The 19,368-nt window shown below is 41.8% G+C and overlaps 1 protein-coding gene across 11 annotated transcripts in view; it reads right to left on the reverse strand.

Annotated features, from left to right (window-relative positions):
- The window catches only part of LOC104596066 (signal peptide peptidase-like 1), a 42,605-nt gene that overhangs the window by 14,127 nt on the left and 9,110 nt on the right, over positions 1-19,368 (reverse strand). For 9 of the 11 annotated variants that reach the window (XR_016080774.1, XM_010257082.3, XM_010257081.2 and 6 more), the window contains one exon: positions 18,828-19,028. Coding sequence is in view for 10 of the 11 variants with exons in the window: in XM_010257082.3 (XP_010255384.1) it covers positions 18,828-19,028 (201 nt within the window). In the remaining variant the exon portion in view is untranslated. Of the gene's footprint in view, positions 1-15,955; positions 16,805-18,827; positions 19,029-19,368 lie in introns of those variants that run through there. The other 2 variants (XM_088895593.1, XM_010257083.3) reach the window with 1 other exon arrangement.

Here is a 19,368-nt window from a genome sequence, read left to right on the forward strand (position 1 = left end):
GAGGCTTATACAAATGCTGATTGGGCAAGATGCCTTGATAATAGGAGATCTATTTCAGGAGTCAGCACCCTTGTTGGGGGTAATCTTGTCTCATGGAAAAGTAAGAAACAGACAGTGGTGGCAAGATCAAGTGCAAAAGCTGAATACAGGGCCATGGCACATGGAGTTTCAGAACTTCTTTGGATTTGCTCCTTGTTAAGAGAGATTGGTGTAGAGGCAGAAGAACCTATGATGTTGTACATTGATAATTAGGCAGCAATTAACATTGCCCATAACCCAGTTCAGCATGACAGGACAAAGCACATTAAAGTGGATAGACATTTCATAAGAGAAAGGGGTGACTTCAGGGGAAGTTTGTCTTCCATACATTGCTTCTTATTTGCAACTTGTTGATGTTCTCACAAAAGGTGTTGCAAGAAACAAGCTGGAACATGATCTATGCAAGTTGGGAATGTGTGACATTTACTCCCAACTTGAGGGGGAGTGTTGAGTTGGGTCGATTTCTAGTTATTGGACCCAGTTATTTATCTTTTATTTTTAAGTTGTTAAGTTAGGAAGTTATTGGGCTTTGGCCCATTAGTTTATGTTTTTAAGTTGTGACTGTTCAGCTACTTAAGTAGCCACCCTACTAAGGGCATACTTATAATATCTCATTTTTTTAATTCAAGTATATAATGTTGAGTGGGCTGATTTATGTTGGGCCGATTTATGTTTAGTTTGTTTTCTTTTAAATTAAGAAGTTGTTGGGCCTTGGGCCCATTAGTCTTTTATTTTTAAAAGAATTGTAAGTACTTAGTTGAGTTGCCGCCCTACTAGGGGCATCTTTGTAATATCCCATATTTAAGTTAATTATAAATAGAATGAGGGGTTGGCAGCTAGGGTTATGCATCACTATCCTAGTCGACCTTCTCCTTTTCTTCCCTTTCCTCTGTCTATTGCTGAAACCCCCAACTTTTTCCTCTTCCTTTCACAAGAAGCTTGGCCGAATCAGCACATAAGGCTTTCTACTTGGTATCAGAGCAGATTGAAGGTTCTTGAAGAGATTCACTCCTGCAGCCCTAGATCGGCCGACCGCATGGAGATTTAAGAGGCTGATCGAAGCTCTCAGGTAAGCCCAGTTTTTGGATTTTCTTGATGGATCTGTATGCCCTATAGCAGGTCTAGGGTTTCTCATCTGAATCAGGAAAAACTGGAGAAAGGGGAAGAGTCCTGATTTTGTTGGACTCTTCAATTTTGACCTAGGTAGTGGCGCCCTAATTTTTTAGGGTTCCTCTGGGTTTTTTGTAAGGGGCGATTTAAGTTCCATGTGGTTTGGAGGCTTCTAGAGAGGGCGGTTGCTTTTTCTCTCTCTTCTCTCATCCCACCAAAAAGGAATCTTTCGTGGGAAGAAAGTCCAGGACACCAAAGGAGTGTCGTTGGTTCCAAAAGGTATTCTGTTTGTTCTTGCTGCATTTTTTGGTTGTTTTCTGTACCTCTTTTGAGACACATGGAGGGATACAGAGTTGAATATAAGCCCGGGAATGAAATGAGACCAATGGGAGGAGGTGTTGGAGACCCCTTCGGAGCTGGGACTATTACTACAGTTAGGTTGGATGATACAAACTACTTGGAACGGTCCCAATCTGCAAAGATGGCCATTGGGGCTCGTGGAAAATTGGGGTATATTACTGGTGAAGAGGTGAAACCCGAAACTAGCAACTCCTGGTGGGTGCAGGAAAATTATATGGTAATGACATGGTTGTGTAATTTTATGTTGCCACATATAAGTAAAAATTTTTTTATGGACACACTGCTAAGAAGATATGGGATGGGGTTGCAGAAACCTATTCACAAAGGGAGAATGTTGCATCTCTTACAACTGATCCAAGTAATCTTCTTCTCACCGGCCTTTTGGCCCCAAAAGAAGGAAGCACACTTGTTTTGTATCTTCAAACAAGGCTTTTAGGGAGTCTAAAGTGTTGCATAGAGTCAGAGGCAATAGGAGACTGGAAAGTATGGGAGAGGAGAGGAAGTTCAAGCTGGCGGGGAAATGGAGACTGGATTTGTCCATTGAAGCAAAATCTTTCCTCTTTGAGCAGGGAAGGACAAAGGGGAAGGCTCTCTTGAAAATCAGAGAAGGGAGCAGGGCGTCGATTCTCCTACCAGAGGAGGCCTGTGTGTGGCTGAAAGGTTTTGTAGATGGAGCTGTAAATTCCTTTCGGGAAGAAGGTTGGAGAAACTCGTTGACCTGTGAGAACAAGAGGTTCGAAGCTGTGCTAAAAAGGAATGGAAAAGGGTGGTTCATTATGGTCACCGAACTCTTTGGTAATAACAAAAAGCAGGTGATGTGTATTCCAGAAGGTCTGAAGCGGAGAGGGTGGGCTCTTTCGCTTCTAATCTTCAGGCTTTTCTCTTGGAGGTCGAAGGTAGAGTAGAAGAAGCCCCTGGCTCGAAAGTTTGTTTTGTGCTCCGCCCAAAGCTTTACCCTGAAGTTTTGGTGTCCAGCTCGTCTGTCCTCCGACGAGTAGCAGTGGAAGAAGAGAGTGGGAGCTGGGAGAAGAGGGTGGTCTTAGTGGCAGAAAGGGTGATAGAAGATTGGACGAAAGTTATAGAAGTTTTAGCAGAGAGGTTGGGTTTAGAGGAAGGTGTATTGTTGTTGCCTTTTGCTGAAAAGAAAGCCTTACTAGATATTGGAGATAAGACCTTGTTCTTCAGTTCTTTCCTTGTAGAAGGAAGTTTGATTAAGGTCCAGAATTGGGCTCCAGATTGCAACGAAGTTGAACCTAAAGCCGGCAGTTTTTGGATTAAACTTCTCGGTCTTCCCTTCAACCTGTGGAATGATCTTATTCTGGGGAAAATTGCTTGAGTGTTGGGTGGAGTTCTGTTGGAGGCTAACTCAAGTAACTTGAAAGCGGTGGAACTTAAGGTTGCTGGGATCAATCCGGAGAACTTGTCGTGGATCTTAGAAGTTCTCTCAGAAGGTGCTTGGTGCAAGGTCTAGTTAGCTTTAGAAGTTGAAGCTTTGCTTTGGGGAAGACGACCAGAGGTTGAAGAAACTGACGAGCTCGCAGGGGTGTGTACACGTGGCCTTCAAGGGCTGGCGGGAAAGTCTGTTGTGTGTGGGCGTTCTACAAAGGAAGGGGAACAGTGGCAGGGGTGCCCCAAGTCTCAAAGCCTTCCTATTTTGGCTTCTTTTTCAAATTTTTTTGAAGAGGGGTTGTGTAAAGAGGGTGGCCCGTCCTATGCTGATGTGGCTAAGTTGGGAAAGAGCCGTTTGCGCTCTAAGTCTCTCTCCGAACCGGCTTTAAGATTGGTCGAGCCGGTCAGGCCAGCGGGTGAGCTTTCTTTCGGTTTTAAAAGCCCACGTGACAACTTAAGTCATCACGTGGGGCGGGGCAGGCATGGGATGATGATAGATGACAACTTTCATCTATCATCGTCTAAGTCTCGCCCTCTCGACTGTGGAGGGGCGAAGTCAGCGAACAAGGTTGGAGAACGCCGGCCTCTGTGCTGGGTCCGATGGGCAGCCAGCGACGAGCAAAATCTCAGCTTTTCTGATCGCCCGAACCCACGCTATTTGAGAGGCAGACCAAAAGAGAAAGAAGAGGCTGATCAAGGTTGGTTGAGCTGCGGTTCAGATTCTGATCATGATGAAAGTTCAGATGCCTGTGGGAGTTTAGGCAGTGCGGCAAGTGAAGCTCTATTTAAAAGTCAGAACAGCGATTCATTTAGCCTGGACTGTTTGTTCTTAGGAGATTCGGTGGGGGAAGAAAAGGTGGAGGGGGAGGAGCGGGTGTTTGATTTTAACCCATTACTGGCTGAGCCCCCCTCAGTTCTAGTGCTTTGCAAGAGGCCGAAAAGGAGGTTGCTCGGGTCTTCTCAGAGCAGAACAAGGGTACTTCACAGAGAGGTACATACTTGGGTACAAAAAGGGGTCTTTGTGTTGATACAGCGACAGGGATTTCCCTCCCCCATCTCTGAGAGACAGAGTGCTCTATTTTCTCAAAAAAGAAAGTAACTACCTCTCCGTCGCCTTTGCTCTCTCCTCACTTCTCTACCTCAGGTAAATCCCTCAACTCTGTCAATTCAGTTTTGGTTACTGATGAGCGCTCTGTATCTCTTGTACCAGATCCTCTACCCAACCAAGAGTCGGAAGCCCTTGGTCTGAAAGCCACAGTGAGTCTACAAGGAGGGGAAGTGGGTGAAGAAACTTGCAGAGAGACAATAATTTGGGAAATCTTAGAAAGCCTCTTGGGAGAAGTGGAAAGGAAGGATTTGCAGAGAGGGAGCCTGGAGGGGACAGACAGGGCTATGGTTGGAGGTAATGTGAGAAGGAACAAGAAGCTTCATAGGAGTGAGGAGAGTGCTTCTTTAGGGAAAGAGGAATCTTTTGGGGAAGAGTCAGTTGCAGAGTTTGTGAAAAAGTTGGGGTGCGAGCAGAAGAACCCGAATGATCTAAAAGCCTACATGCGAAATAAAGATGACAGCAAGATGAAGTTTAGAAGGCTGAGTGAAGTGGAGAGATTAAAAAAAGATATTGAGGGGGACAAGAAGTTCGAAGTGAAAGGGATTAGAAGAAAAGGGTCTAAATAGTTCTTGGAGGAGTTAGGGTTAAGGCTTATAGTTTTCAATGAGAATCCTAAGTTGGAATGTGAGGGGGTTGGGCAGCATTAGGAAGAGAGCAACAATCAAAGAGGTAATTAAGAAGTTTAATCCGGATGTGGTTATGCTTCAGGAGTCCAAAAGAATGGATTTTGATTGCAGCTGGGCAAGGAGTGTGTGGAGTTCTAAAGGCATTAAGTGGGTGGCTGCTCCTTCGTGGGGTTTCTCGAGAGGGATTGTGACCCTGTGGAAAGAAGAGATACTCTTAGGTGTGGAGGAGCTAATTGGAGATCACACTGTCTCCCTGAAGTTCAAACAGGTGGCCGATGGGTATGAATGGGTACTAACAAATGTGTATGGCCCCAATGACTATAGGCAAAGGGAGAAATTATGGGAAGAATTGAGTGACATTAGAGGCCTTTGGGATGGACCCTGGTGTGTGGGAGGGGACTTTAATGTAGTGAGATTTATAGAGGAAACCAACAACCCCAGACAAAGAGTGACAACAAGTATGAGGAAGTTCAACCAATTTGTGGACTCTTTTAATCTCAAAGAACTTCCTTTCCTAAATAATAACTTCACTTGGCCCAACCTTCAATCTCAGTCAATTTGCTCTAAGTTGGACAGATTTTTGTTCTCAACAGATTGGGAGGATCATTGGGGCAACATTACTTCTAGGGCTCTCCCTAGACTTACTTCAGACCACTAGCCAATAGTTTTGGTCAAGGAGGAATTAAGAGGAGTAGGGCCTACCCCTTTCAAGTTTGAAAATATGTGGTTGTCTCATCCGGGTTTCACTGAGAAAATCAGAGAGTGGTGGGAGCAAGCTAATCCGGTAGTTGATTGGGAAGGAATGAGGTTCCACAAGAAACTCCAATACCTAAAATCTCAATTAAAGGAGTGGAATAAGTTGGAGTTTGGAAGATTAGAAGAGAGAAAGCAAGTTCTGGTGGAGCAAATTGAGGATTTGGACTTGAAGAAAGAGAGAGGCCCCTTTGGAGAAGAAGAAAGGAAGTTGAGATGGGTTTTAAAGAGGCAGTTGGAGGACATCCTGATCAAGGAGGAAATCAGTTGGAGGCAAAAATCTAGGTGTAAGTGGCTAAAGGAGGGAGACATAAACACAAGGTTTTTCCATTCAGTGGCAAATGGAAGGAGAAAGAAGAATTACATCTCTAACTTGGAAGTTGATGGAGTAGTTTTGTCTCACCCGGCTGAAATTGCAGAGGCCCTAGTAAACCACTTCAAATCTATTTTTAGAAGGCCTATGAATGAGAGAGTGTGGTTGGAGGGTTTGGATTGCCGACTCTAAGTGCAAAGAAGAGAGAGTGGCTAGAAAAAAGATTCGATATGGAGGAGGTAAAGGAAGCAGTTTTCTCTATGGATAGGACAAAAGCTCCGGGTCCAGATGGGTTCACAATGGCCTTTTACCAGGATTGCTGGGATATTTTGGAGAATGATCTTGCTTCGGTCTTTGAGGAGTTCCACAGGAGGGGTGTAATAAACTCGGGATTGAACTCAACTTTCATTGCCTTAGTCCCAAAGAAGAAAGATGCCTCTCAACCAAAAGATTTTAGACCTATTAGTCTGGTGACTAGCTTGTACAAAATCATTGCAAAGGTGCTGTCTCTCAAGATAAAGAAGGTGCTCCCCTCCATTATTGCACCCAACCAAAGTGCTTTTGTGGAGGGAAGACAGATCACCGATCAGATCCTCATTGCAAATGAGAGCTTGGAGAGCTTTAGAAAGTCAAAGAAGAAGGGAGTGGTCTGCAAATTGGATTTGGAGAAGGCTTTCGACTTGGTTGATTGGTCTTTCTTGATGGAGGTGTTGAGGAGTTTTGGTTTTGGTGACAGGTGGTGCAAGTGGATCTGGGGCTATGTTAGGACTTGCCATTATTCTATCCTGGTGAACGGGACTGTGGTTGACTTCTTTCCGGCGTTAAGAGGTCTAAGACAAGGAGATCCTCTTTCCCCTTTTCTTTTCACCCTTATTGTTGATGTGTTTGGGCGATTGATCCATAGAGCAGACTCGAGGAATTTGATAAGAGGGTGGAGAGTAGGAAGGGAGGAGGTTCCCTTAACTCTTCTACAATTTGCAGATGATACTATCCTTTTCTGTGAAGGAAGGAACCTCAGTTGGATCCGGAATCTAAAGATGACAATACAACTTTTTGAGCAGATATCTAACCTAAAGGTAAACTTTGACAAGAGTTGTGTGGCGGGAGTGAATGTGAATGAAAGAGATCTAAGGGAATTTGCAGATGACCTAGGTTGTGCTATTACGGATTGGCCCCTAACTTATTCGGGCCTCCCTTTAGGAGATAATCCTAAGAGTGTTAGCTTTTGGGCTCCGGTAGTGGAGAGGTTTGAGAAGAGGCTAGCGGCCTGGAAGAGGAGTTATCTTTCTTTAGGTGGAAGAGTCTCTCTCATTAAATCTACCCTAGCTAACCTTCCTGTTTACTTTCTGTCAGTCTTTAAGATCCCCTCAAAGGTCTCAAATCTTTTGGAAAAATTAATAAGGAACTTTCTCTGGGAGCCTGGAGAGGAGAAGAGAGATCATAGGGTGAGTTGGGAGGTGGTCTCTAGGTGTAAAACACAAGGAGGTCTTGGGATTGGTAATTTCAAGAAAAGGAACATGGCTCTTCTGGGGAAGTGGTTGTGGAGGTTCTCTTTAGAAAGGGATAAATTGTGGACTAAGATTGTGGCTAGCATTTATGGGCTGGAAGACAATGGTTGGGATTCTAGAATCTTGGCAAGGGCTTCAGCTGCTTCTCCTTGGAAATCCATCCACAATCTACTTCCAGTTTTCTCCCCTTGGATCAGGTATGGTCTAAACTCTGGTAACCGAATAAATTTTCGGGAACATCTTTGGGTTGGGGATTTTCCTCTGAAAGACAAGTTTCCTTCCTTGTATGCTCTTTCAGACTTGAAAAATGAACCCATTTCTTCCTTCTTAGTCCCTTCAGCTTCCACTTCGAGCTTTGGTTGGAACCTTGGCCTGCGTAGGGCAATTAGGGATACGAAATTGGATAGCCCGGTAGCTCTGCTAGCCTCCCTTGAGGGTGTCTTCCTAAACCCTGCTAAGGAAGACACCAGATTTTGGACCCTTTCTAGCTCTGGTACCTTTTCTTGTGCTTTTTTCTTTGAAACCTTAACTCAGCCTCCTACCCCCCTGGGGTTGTCCTTTCCAGTTAAGGAAATTTGGAGCAGACCTATTCCTCCTCGGGTGGGGTTTTTTTGTTGGGAAATTTTCCTGGAAAGAATCAACACTTTATACTTACTCCAAAAAAAGAGACCCAACTATTGTCTACTTCCTAATAGATGTGCTCTTTGTAAAGCTGATGGGGAATCTGGCTACCACCTCATGGTCTCTTGTAAGATTGCTAATTCTGTTTGGGAGTGGGTTTTCTCCCGTTTTGGGCGTTCTTGGTATCCTCCGGAGACTGTCCAAGGTTTGTTTTCTCCTTTTTTCAGTTGGCCTAAGAAGCGAGGGAGGACTATGTGGAGGTGTATTAGGGCAGCGGTTTGCTAGTCCTTGTGGGAAGAAAGAAACTCACGCATTTTTTCTGACAAGGAAAAAACTTTGGAAGATTTGTTAAATCGAATCCTCATAAGAGCGGTCCACTGGCTAAAATCTTTGGAGTTGTTCTCAGATTGTCCTATGGATGACTTACTAAGAAACTGGAAAGAGATTGCTTTCACTACTAGATGCAAGAGAACTCTTTGTCCGTTCTGGTCCCCTCCCCCCTCGGGCTTTATAAAGCTGAATTTTGATGGCAGCAGTGTAAGGAATCCAGGGCCCTCTGGGATTGGAGGAGTCTTCAGGAATGAGGAAGGGATTGTTACTGCTTTATTCTCTGGCCCTATTGGAGAAGGTGACTCTCTTAGGGCTGAGATCCTTGCAGCGCTTGAAGGAATTCAAAGAGCAAAAGATCTAAATATTAGCCGTTTGATTCTGGAAGGTGACTCGAAGGTGGTGGTTAATTGGTTGAAGACAGAGGACGGTGGTTTGTGGAACTTTAACAATGAGAAAAAACAGTTCTTATGGCTGGGAAGGGACATAAAGATTTAGTACAGCTGGGTGAAGAGGAGTGCCAACTCATTTGCGGATGGGTTGGCCAAGCATGGAGTGAATAGGGAGGCTGTTTTTTGGGCTAGTTTTTAATTTTCTTTGCTTTCCCTGTGCTTTCTGTTTTGGGGGAGCTAAGTTATTTTATCTCCCTTTGTATTATTTCCCTCTATTCTCTTAATTTAATGAAATTGATGTTATTGATCAAAAAAAAAAGGGAGAATGTTGCTAGGGCTTATCAACTGAGAAATCAAATTATTGCCACAAGGCAGGGAGATAGATCTGTTGCAGCCTATTTTTCAGTCCTTAAGACCCTGTGGCAGGAGATCGACCATCTAGAGACCTTTGCTTGGGAAACCACCAAGGATGCAGCTACCTATCAAAGACATTTAGAGAAGTATAGGGTGTTCGAATTCCTTGCTGGCCTTAACCCTGAGTATGACATTGCACGACAGCATCTTCTTTCTAGGGACAGTGTCATTCTCTCCCAAGCATATGCCTTTGTGTCAGGAGAGGAGTGCAGGAGGGATGTAATGATGAAAAATCTCAGTTCTGATCAGTCTGCTATGGTAAGTGCTGTGAAATCTAAACAGAATGGCAATGAAAACAAAAAGGAAGACAAAAGGGACTTGGTCTGTGACTACTGTAAGAAGCCTAAGCATACAAGAGACACTTGTTGGAAGCTTCACCCACATCTTGTGCCGACCAGATTGAAGAATAAGAAAGGAAATGCGCACATGGCAGTTACCGGTAATACTCCGCCCCCCCCCCCTACTACAGCTGCTTTGGAGTCCGTTGCAGCTGCTGCAGTAAGGGCCGAGCTTGAGAGGTTTGGGTTACTTCTGAATCAGAGGGATACAGCTAGTTCCAATTCAGCCGTAAGCGAACAACAAGGTACAAGTAGCACAGGTGGAGCTCACTCTACCTCCTTTGCCCACACAGGTAGTTCACATGTCACTGCAAACTATGTTTCTGCTTCAGGTAAGGAGAGATCTCCTTGGATTATAAACTCTGGAGCCTCAAAGCATATGACCCATTGCTCCACTATTTTCTCTTCTTATCATCTCTGTTCTGGCAGAGATAGGGTCTCCACAGCTGATGGATCCCATGTTCCTATTGCTGGGAAGGGATCTGTCAAGATCAATGATTCTATTTGCTTACCCTTTGTCCTCCATGTTCCTAGATTGAGCACTAATTTGTTATCTGTTAGTAGTTTGACTAAGAATTTAAACTGCTCAGTAATTTTTTCTCCTGGACGTTGTATTTTGTAGGATCTAGATTCAAAGAGGACGATTGAGAGTGGTCGTGAAGTGAATGGAACCGTCTGGGTCATTTATCCTTTTCTTCTTTGAGTTGTTTGTTTCCAAAACTGTTTGAGTCTGTGAGTCTGTCAAGTTTGAAGTGTGAGGGTTGTGAACTTGGAAAGCATTGTAGACACTCTTTTAAACCTAATAATAAAAGATGTTCTTCTCCCTTTGATGTTATTCATTCGGATGTGTGGGGCCCTTATCATGTTCCCTCTATGGGCGGCTATCGCTATTTTCTCCTTTTTGTGGATGATTTCTCTCGATATTCATGGATTTACCTGATGAAATCACGCGATGAAGTACCATCCTTGGTGAAGCAATTCCACCAGATGGTACTAACACAGTTTGGGACAAGAATAAAGATGTTCAGATCTGACAATGCTAGGGAATATTTTGAGAGACATCTTGCCTCATATCTGTTGGAGTATGGTGTTGTCCATCAGAGCAGTTGCTCCTATAGTCCACAGTAGAATGGTGTTGCAGAGAGGAAGAACAGACACATTGTTGAGACGGCAAGAAGCATGATGATCACAGCCACAGTTCCGGTTCGTTTTTGGGGTGATGCAGTTCTCACGGCAGTATACCTGATTAACAGAGTGTCCTCTCGTGTACTCGGATTCAAGACCCCATTCAGCCTTCTTTTTCCTCAGGGGGAGATGTTTCATATTCCTCTAAGGGTGTTTGGATGTGTTTGCTTTGCACATATTCTTGGCCCTTACCGTACGAAGCTTGATCCCAAGGCAAAGAAATGTGTTTTACTTGGATATGCAGAGAATCAGAAAGGGTACCACTGCTATGATCCAGTCTCTGGGAACAGGTATGTTACTATGGATGTTACCTTTTTTGAATCTACGTACTTCTTCTCAAAGGATCCTTCTCAGGGGGAGTGTTTTGGGGAAGTAAGTCAGCAGTCTATCCCTCTCCTAGTTCCAGTTCCTATGTCTACTCCTATGCTTGACCACCACCCGATGTCACCCACCTTGCCACCTCCTTTGTGTTCCATTTCACAACATTACTCACGGCAGAGACTCCATAAGGCGATTGATTCCACTACAGCAGAACTCACACCACTTCCTGTCGATCCCTTGGAGACTCCAGATTCGACTGATACGGATTCAGGTATTCCTCTTGATCCCACTACTTCAATTCCCATTGATCCTACTGACACTGTTACAGATAACCTTGATCTCCCTATTGCTCTTAGAAAAGGGAAGAGAAAGTGCATTGCTCATTGTATCTCAGTACTTATCTTACAGTGGACTTTCTCCTTCCTACCGTGCTTTTCTCTCTTCTCTTGATTCAGTGTCTATACCCAAGGGTGTTAGTGAGGGTCTCTCCAAACCTGAGTGGAAGACAGCTATGTAAGAAGAGATGGAGGCTTTGATTAAGAATCAGACATGGGAGATTGTGGACCTACCAGAAGGCAAGGAGACAGTTGGATGCAGATGGGTTTACACAGTAAAGTATAAGGCAGATGGAAGTATAGAGAGGTACAAGGCAAGACTTGTTGCAAAAGGGTACACACAGACCTATGGCATTAATTATCTAGAGACATTTGCGCCAGTTGCAAAGATGACCTCTGTTCGGATACTCCTTTCTCTTGCTGCCTCATACTCTTGGCCCTTGTTTCAACTGGATGTAAAGAATGCTTTCCTAAATGGGGATCTGCAAAAAGAGGTGTATATGGATCTTCCAGCTAGTTTTTATGATAATGCTGAAAAGGGAAAGGTATGCAAGCTGAAGAAGTCACTATATGGCTTGAAACAATCTCCCAGAGCATGGTTTGACAAATTCAGAAAGGCCCTGATTGTTTTTGGCTACACTCAAACTCAATCTGATCACACCTTGTTTGTGAAGCGCAGGGGATCTTTGGTGTCAATCCTAATTGTTTATGTGGATGACATTGTTGTCACTGGGAATGATCTGAGTGAGATTGATAGTCTGAAGAGGAACCTGCATAAGGAATTTGAGATTAAGGATCTTAGAGAACTAAGATACTTCTTAGGCATCGAAGTTGCAAGATCGAAACATGGAATTTTTATCTTTCAAAGGAAGTATGTCTTGGACCTTCTCCAAGAGACAGGGAAGCTTGGAACAAAGGCAGCTAGCACCCCCATTGATCAGAACCATAGAATCAGTGCATCAGAAGGTGAACCAGTGAGGACCTTGGGAGATACCAAAGACTTGTGGGTCGGCTACTATACTTGTGTATGACAAGACCGGACATCTCCCATGCAATAAGTGTAGTGAGTCAATACATGCATGCTCCACGAGATCAGCACTGGAAGGCAGTTGACAGAATCCTTGCATATTTGAAGGGACATCCAGGCAGAGGCATATTGTTTACTGATCATGGACAACTGAAGCTAGAGACCTATACAGATGCGGATTGGGCAGGATGCCTTGATGACAGAAGATCAACTTCAGGAGTGTGCACCCTAGTTGGGGGTAACCTAGTCTCATGGAAGAGTAAAAAACAAACAGTTGTGGCAAGATCAAGTGCAGGAGCGGAATATAGGACCATGGCACATGGAGTTTCAGAACTTCTCTGGATCCGTTCTCTGTTAAAAGAAATCGGTGTACAAGCAGAAGAACCTATGATGCTATACTGCGATAACCAGGCAGCAATCAATATTGCCCATAATCCAGTCCAGCATGACCGAACTAAGCACATTGAAGTAGATAGACATTTTATCAGAGAAAGGGTAACTTCTGGAGAAGTTTGTCTTCCATACATTTCTTCTGATATGCAGCTTGCTGATGTTCTCACAAAAGGTGTTGCGAAGAATAAGCTGGAACATGATCTACGCAAGTTGGGAATGTGTGACATCTATTCCCAACTTGAGGGGGAGTGTTGAGTGGGCTAATTTATGTTGGGCCGATTTATGTTTAGTTTGTTTTCTTTTAAATTAAGAAGTTGTTGGGCCTTGGGCCCATTAGTCTTTTATTTTTAAAAGAACTGTAAGTACTTAGTTGAGTTGCCGCCGTACTAGGGGCATCTTTGTAATATCCCATATTTAAGTTAATTATAAATAGAATGAGGGGCAGGCGGCTAGGGTTATGCATCACTATCCTAGTCAACCTTCTTCTCCTTTTCTTCCCTTTCCTCTGTCTATTGCTGAAACCCCCAACTTTCTCCTCTTCCTTTCACAAGAAGCTTGGCCGAATCAGCACATAAGGCTTTCTACTTATAATACAAAGAGGGCTTGGCGGCCAGAACTAATTCAATTCTGGCCAACATCCCACTCACCTTTTCTTCTCCTCTCTTCTTCTCTACTGCTGAAACTTTTCATCTTCTTCTTCTCTTCTTCACAAGGAATTCATCTAAAACCACTATCGGCAATTTCTACCACAACTATGACACACACACACACATGTATATACACGATTGATGGCATGGCACGATGACCTGTGACACGGAGGAAAAAAATGGTTCGGCCTCCAAGTCAGATTTAAAACATTGGTTAAAATGACCAAAACATTCCTACTATTCAAAAATACAGAAATACATAAAAAAAAAACAGAAAATTCAAACATTGAATCTTTGGAACCAGCATCATCTTTACTTATATAACTTGTGCAAATTTACAAGAAATATAAAAATATTTTGGGCAAACTCCACATACCCCCATTCCATCACTTGACTCCCTAAATTACTTTTTGTGTTAGATCCCCCCAAACTTTAAACACCCCTGCCAGCATTAACAATGAGTGGGCAATTATGAAATTGCCAATTTGTTGTCTATATGTGTAGGTGACCAAGATTTCCACCAATCCCATTTATTCAAAAAAAAATTTAAAAATCCTATAAAATACAGTCATGTAAAATGAAGTACCAAATAACGTCTAAAATCTGGCCCATCAAAATAGCACCCTAAGATCAGTCAATTAATTACAACCACCCAAATAATTTACCAAGATTTCATCTAATCTGGTTCATCCAAATGATGTACCCAATCATTCCAAATATCTAGAGCATCAAAATGGTCCCCTAAGATTGATGAAAATAATCTCAACCATCCATGTAATGCACAGAGATTTCAATTAATAGCACCCATACAAGTAATGCATGAAAATCTCAGAAAAACCTAGGCCATGTAAAGTAACACCTCAAGTAAAAGCTAAGATCTAGACCATCAAAAAGGCCTTAAGAGTTCAGTTAATGAATCTCAACCATCCAAATGGTGTATCAAAATTTCATCTAATCTAGCCTATCTAAATGGCATACCAAGATTTCAACTAAGCTCAGCCAATACAAGTAATACATGACAATCTCTAAAAAAACTATGCCATGTAAAGTAGCATGTCAAGTAAAACATAAGACCTGGACCATCAAAAAAGCCTCCCGAAATCAGTTAATGAATCTCAACCGTCCAAATGGTGTATGAAAATTTTATCTAATCTTAACCCGTCTAAATGGTGTACCAAGATTTGACCTGATTTAGTCCATCCAAATGATGTACCATCAATCCAAAGATCCAGACCATCCAAGTAATATACCAAGATTTCAACAAATCAAGGTCATCCAAAAAATGTACCAAATCAAGATTGTTAAAGCAGTCTCCTAGAGTAGTGGGTTAATATCATCCATCCAAGTTATGTTTTTGCCATAAGCATCCACATAACCTGATATTTTTTCAAAATTCGTACATTAATTGAATGGCCAAGATCATTTGAAATATTGGTATGGTCATAATTAGTTCATAACTTTCAAGAGATCACTTTGGTAGCATAGATTATTGGGTTGATTTATTTGGCTGGCCCGGATTGATTGAAATCTTGTGCATTAGTTACCAACAAAAACAAATCTTGTACATATCTTGGATAGCTGAGATTAATTCACTGATCTTAAAAGACAACTTTGAAGGCCTAGAACTTTGGGTTGATTTGATACACCAGTTACATGACTTTGGTACAACACTTGAAGGAAAAATATCACTTGGCTGATATTAGGAAAGCACATTGATGGACCATATGTATAGTTTCATCTACCATTCCATTTCCATGGCCAACATTAGTTGAAACCTTTGCACATCATTTAGATTTTCAAGATCAGTTGACAGGTTTTGGGACTCCATTTTAACGGTGTAGATCTCTACTTAGAAGATTGTGATTGGAAATATTTTTTAATAATATTAATGAGAAGGGTATAATCATCCTACAAATGAAGAAAAAAAGGGGCTTTCTTTTTTGAAATAAGGTAAGGTAAATTAAATTAAAAGAGAGGAAAATAAAGTACAGGGGTTGGCTCAGCTAAACAAAACATCACAAAGAACCAAAGGACCAGCTGCATCCAGAAAACAGAAGGAAACATAAAAAACACCATTCATGAAAATACTGGGACAACCACCCATCCACACATTAAAAGAGACATGACAGGGCCTCATAAATACAAAAAATGAGTGAACACATTAAGAGCACAGTATCCAGTCGCACAACAGGACCAGCTTCCTGAAAACAATGGAGCTAATCTCGACGAAAGGCTGGATGAAGAGCTCTAGGTGTGATCACACTTTGCATTCAGGAGGCCCCGGCTCCAGAGACACAAGAATCGCAGCCATAAAAAAACATGTCAAAAAGAAGCCTAGCTACCAAAGACAGAGATCTGAACCACCACTCTTGACTCTTCATACCACAATGCTTTCCCCCTTCCTCTCCTGTGAATACTAGAAGTTCCCCTGAAGCACGCCTGCACAAACATGTCACCATAAAAATCTAATAGATTAGAATCAGGTCTTTCTGGGGAAGGGGTCCGGTTTCTAACTCTATTGTAGAAGAAGGAAGGGCATTTGGCAAATATCTGACAAGGCATATGGGCATATTCCATCCATTTTTTGGCAGAATGCTAACACAGTGGGCTATGTGATAATAGGGTTTGTTTCCTTTTGGGGGAGGGGGAGGGGGTATGTGGTTACCCAAATATTTTTTACATAAGGTCAATACTTTCTATTTGAAGTCATGGTTCTTAGATTTTTCTTCTCACCCAACACCACCTTTTTTTTATTGGAAACGGTAACTTTCATTAAAATAACATTAAATACAATAGTATCAACCACTCAGAGCATAAATGTTGACCCCATATGAATCTCAAATCTTACAATAATACAGCCCAAAATAAGCTTTCCCTGAGAGTCCCCTGCTTTGCCAGATTGTCAGACACAGGGTTGGCTGATCCCCTTACCCATTTAAAAATTACTCCCACTTCCCTTGCTAGGCAAAGTATTTCCCTCATCTGTTGTCTAAGAGTCCATACACCCAAGCTTTTTGTCTGCAGCCATCCTATTAGAAGTTTTAAAGTCTCCCTCTACCTCAAGGTTTTGATATCCCCATTGCTTGGCCAATCTCATACCTTGAAGTAGAGACATAACTTCAGCCCTTCAGGAATCTCCCACGCCTATTGGGCCAAAATAAAGTGCCTGCATCCTGCCCTCCCCATCCCTGAAAACTCCCCCAACTCCAGAGGGCCCCGGGTTTCCCAATGAGCTTCCATCAAAGTTCAATTTCACTCTTTGTTGTGCTGCAAGTGTCCAAAGAGGCTGAACCACACTTTGTGCAGCTGAAGAGTTAGACGCTACTGACCATCCCCTTAGAATATCCTCAGCTGAGAAATTTTTGAACATTTCAGTTGCTTTCAGGCATCAGCCAATGTATGACCCTAACAACTATGGATTCAATGACTTGCTCCTTAGTTCTTTCCACTCCTTGGAGTATCCTGTTATTCCTCTCTTCCCATAAAGACCAAAGGATAGCAGCACTAGTTGCCCTTCACATTATTCTGCCTCTTTTCTTTGGTAAAGTGAAAAAAACTCGGATCAAAAAGAGTGGCCACATCCTAAGGAGGAGTCCACCTGCAACCAAACAGAGAAGAAAACCAATTTCACACAAAAGAAGCAAGAGGACAGAATAGTAAAAGATGTGTAATTGTCTCTCCACCACCCAAGCAAAGGCAACAAACATGAGGGGAGAGGCAGCAATTTGGCCTTCTTCTTTGTAGCTTATCCAAAGTGTTGATTTCCTGAAGTACCATTTCCCAACAAAAGGTTCTTATTTTTAGGGGTATCAGGTTACACCAAACTTCCTTTATGGGGAATGATCCTTTCAGATGGGAGGATTGGAGGAGAGCAATGAAAAAGAAAGCACAAGTGAAATAGCCAGATGGGGATACTAGCCAAATTCTACTATCTAAATATTCCCAGCATCTCAAGTAACATTCCTTTTATCATTGGGGCAACCCTTTTATTAGTACAAAGACAAAAGAGATCATGAATAGCAAAAAAGAAGAGATGTCAAAGAGTCCATAAATCTTTCACCACTAGTTATGGTGACATGTACCTAGTAAAATCTTTTGGGCTTAAACTAGCCTTATCTCAGAATTACAAATACTTTAATGGAAAAGTGTGGGACCTTTAGCCTTTCCTATTGCAACGATATTAACAATCTCTACGCATTCATCAACTCTATGTCAACACACAATCTACTTCAAATCAATGATTTAAAAGGCACGCCTCGTGCGCATTTTAGGGCACGCGCCTCGCCTAGGTCCCAGGAGGAGTATTTTTAAAAGGCACACACCTAGTGCGCCTAGGGTTAAGAATTTGAGACCCTAATATGGATTCGTTTGGGCTTGCCTCCAAGGACTTGGTACAAAGGCGGCTCATAGAACCAAGAATGCATGATGTTTAACATCATATTAGCTATTTGAAGTAATGCAATTGGAAAAGAAAAAAAAAACAAAGACATTAAGAGCTTACATGCTTGAATATGTTTTATATGTTATGCTTGATTTTATTTTTAAATATGTTTTACATGTTATGTTTATGTATTTTAATTTGAGATAATAAGTTTTTTAAAGCATTTATTTAAATTTTAAATTTATATTTTTAATTAATAATTTGTTTAATATTTTAATAATTTGCATTTCTTTAATTTGTTGGATTTTTTTGAATTTTTTGCATTTTTGCGCCTTCTTCAAAAAGGTGTACTCCTCAAGCGCAAAATTGTCCTTACACCTTTCGCTTTTAAAACACAACTTCAAACCATACAACATATCTTTTCTACTTAAAAAACACAACTAAATAATTTTTTCCCATTAATATAGGCCCCAGGCCCATAGTAACATTGTGGTAAAAGGTGACCTCCATATTCTTGTTGGTTGGACAAGGTTCCGGTGTGGGGTAGTGGTAGATGATATATCACCAAGGAAGCTAGATCTTTGGCATTCAAGTTGAACCATTCATTCATATGGATTACAAGGTTTGCCAACTCTATATTTGGCAGTCTTATCAATGATTGGCCATTGGGGTAGAACCAGATAAAGGAGACAGTTGCACCAGGGGACTACTTCAATTGGGGGCATATTGAACTTCTGTTTCCCTTGTTAGATATTTTTATAGTCTTTTCACCCTCTTCATTGGTAAGCTTCTTAATAAGGCCTCCCTTTTCTTCATTCTGGGACTAACCTTTTGACTACTCCATTAACATGTACACCTCATGCACCAATAACAAATGCCCATAAATGTTTTCAGGTAGAAGTATTATAATCAAACTTTTGGCTGCCCTTGTTTCTGTACTCTCTTCTTATTCTAAGTAATAAAATTTGATGTTGATTACTGGTAAAAAAAAAGTATAACCAAACCTTTTTTTTTTTAATTTCCAGAAAGTTGATTGAAAAGGAAGGACCAGTTAGCCAAGCAAGGGGCGCTTAAGGAATCTATGTTTTGGGCGAATTTTTAGCTTTCTTCTTTGGTCCTTTGTTGTGGGGGAGTTAAGATAGTTTACCTCCCCTTTCTTATACTTAAAGTTTCACAAATCTTATTATTTAATAAAGCATTTTGTTACTGATCAAAAAAAAAAGGACTAGTGAAAACATACCAGATAAAGAAGGGCTGGTTGTGGTGAATGAGTCAAGATCCCAGCTGCTAAAGCAGCCACCAATCCAATGGCATATCCAGAAAGAGCATACCAAAAGTATTTGTGACCTTTAGAAGAAAATAAATCAAATGTCCCTGTTGAATCTCTGCTCTTCTGATAATCAAAAGAGAGCACTAAAGCAAGAAGCATGGATGGAATAGCCTGCAGAACCAAACAGTCATAAAAACATAACAACTTATTAGAATTCTTACCAAAGGGGAAAGAAAAATAACTTTGATTCTGCAATGGATAATAATGAAATAAACATGTCTGCAGGTGCAAAGACAGCTACATCATTTATAACTAATTCATGATGGCTTCTCCTAGCATACATTACCAGGCATCATATGTCATCTTCAAAAAATTTCAACTGATCATCCCAAATTCAAAGCATATTTTCTTCTGGGTGTGACCAAATCCTTATACATTTTGGACACAATTCATCGGACAAAATAAAGTTAAACCAGAAAAATTAGGTCATAAGCATTGTCAATCAACAACT

The sequence above is a fragment of the Nelumbo nucifera genome, chromosome 1 (assembly GCF_055504915.1).
Source record: "Nelumbo nucifera cultivar China Antique chromosome 1, China Antique-T2T, whole genome shotgun sequence".
NCBI lineage: Eukaryota > Viridiplantae > Streptophyta > Magnoliopsida > Proteales > Nelumbonaceae > Nelumbo > Nelumbo nucifera.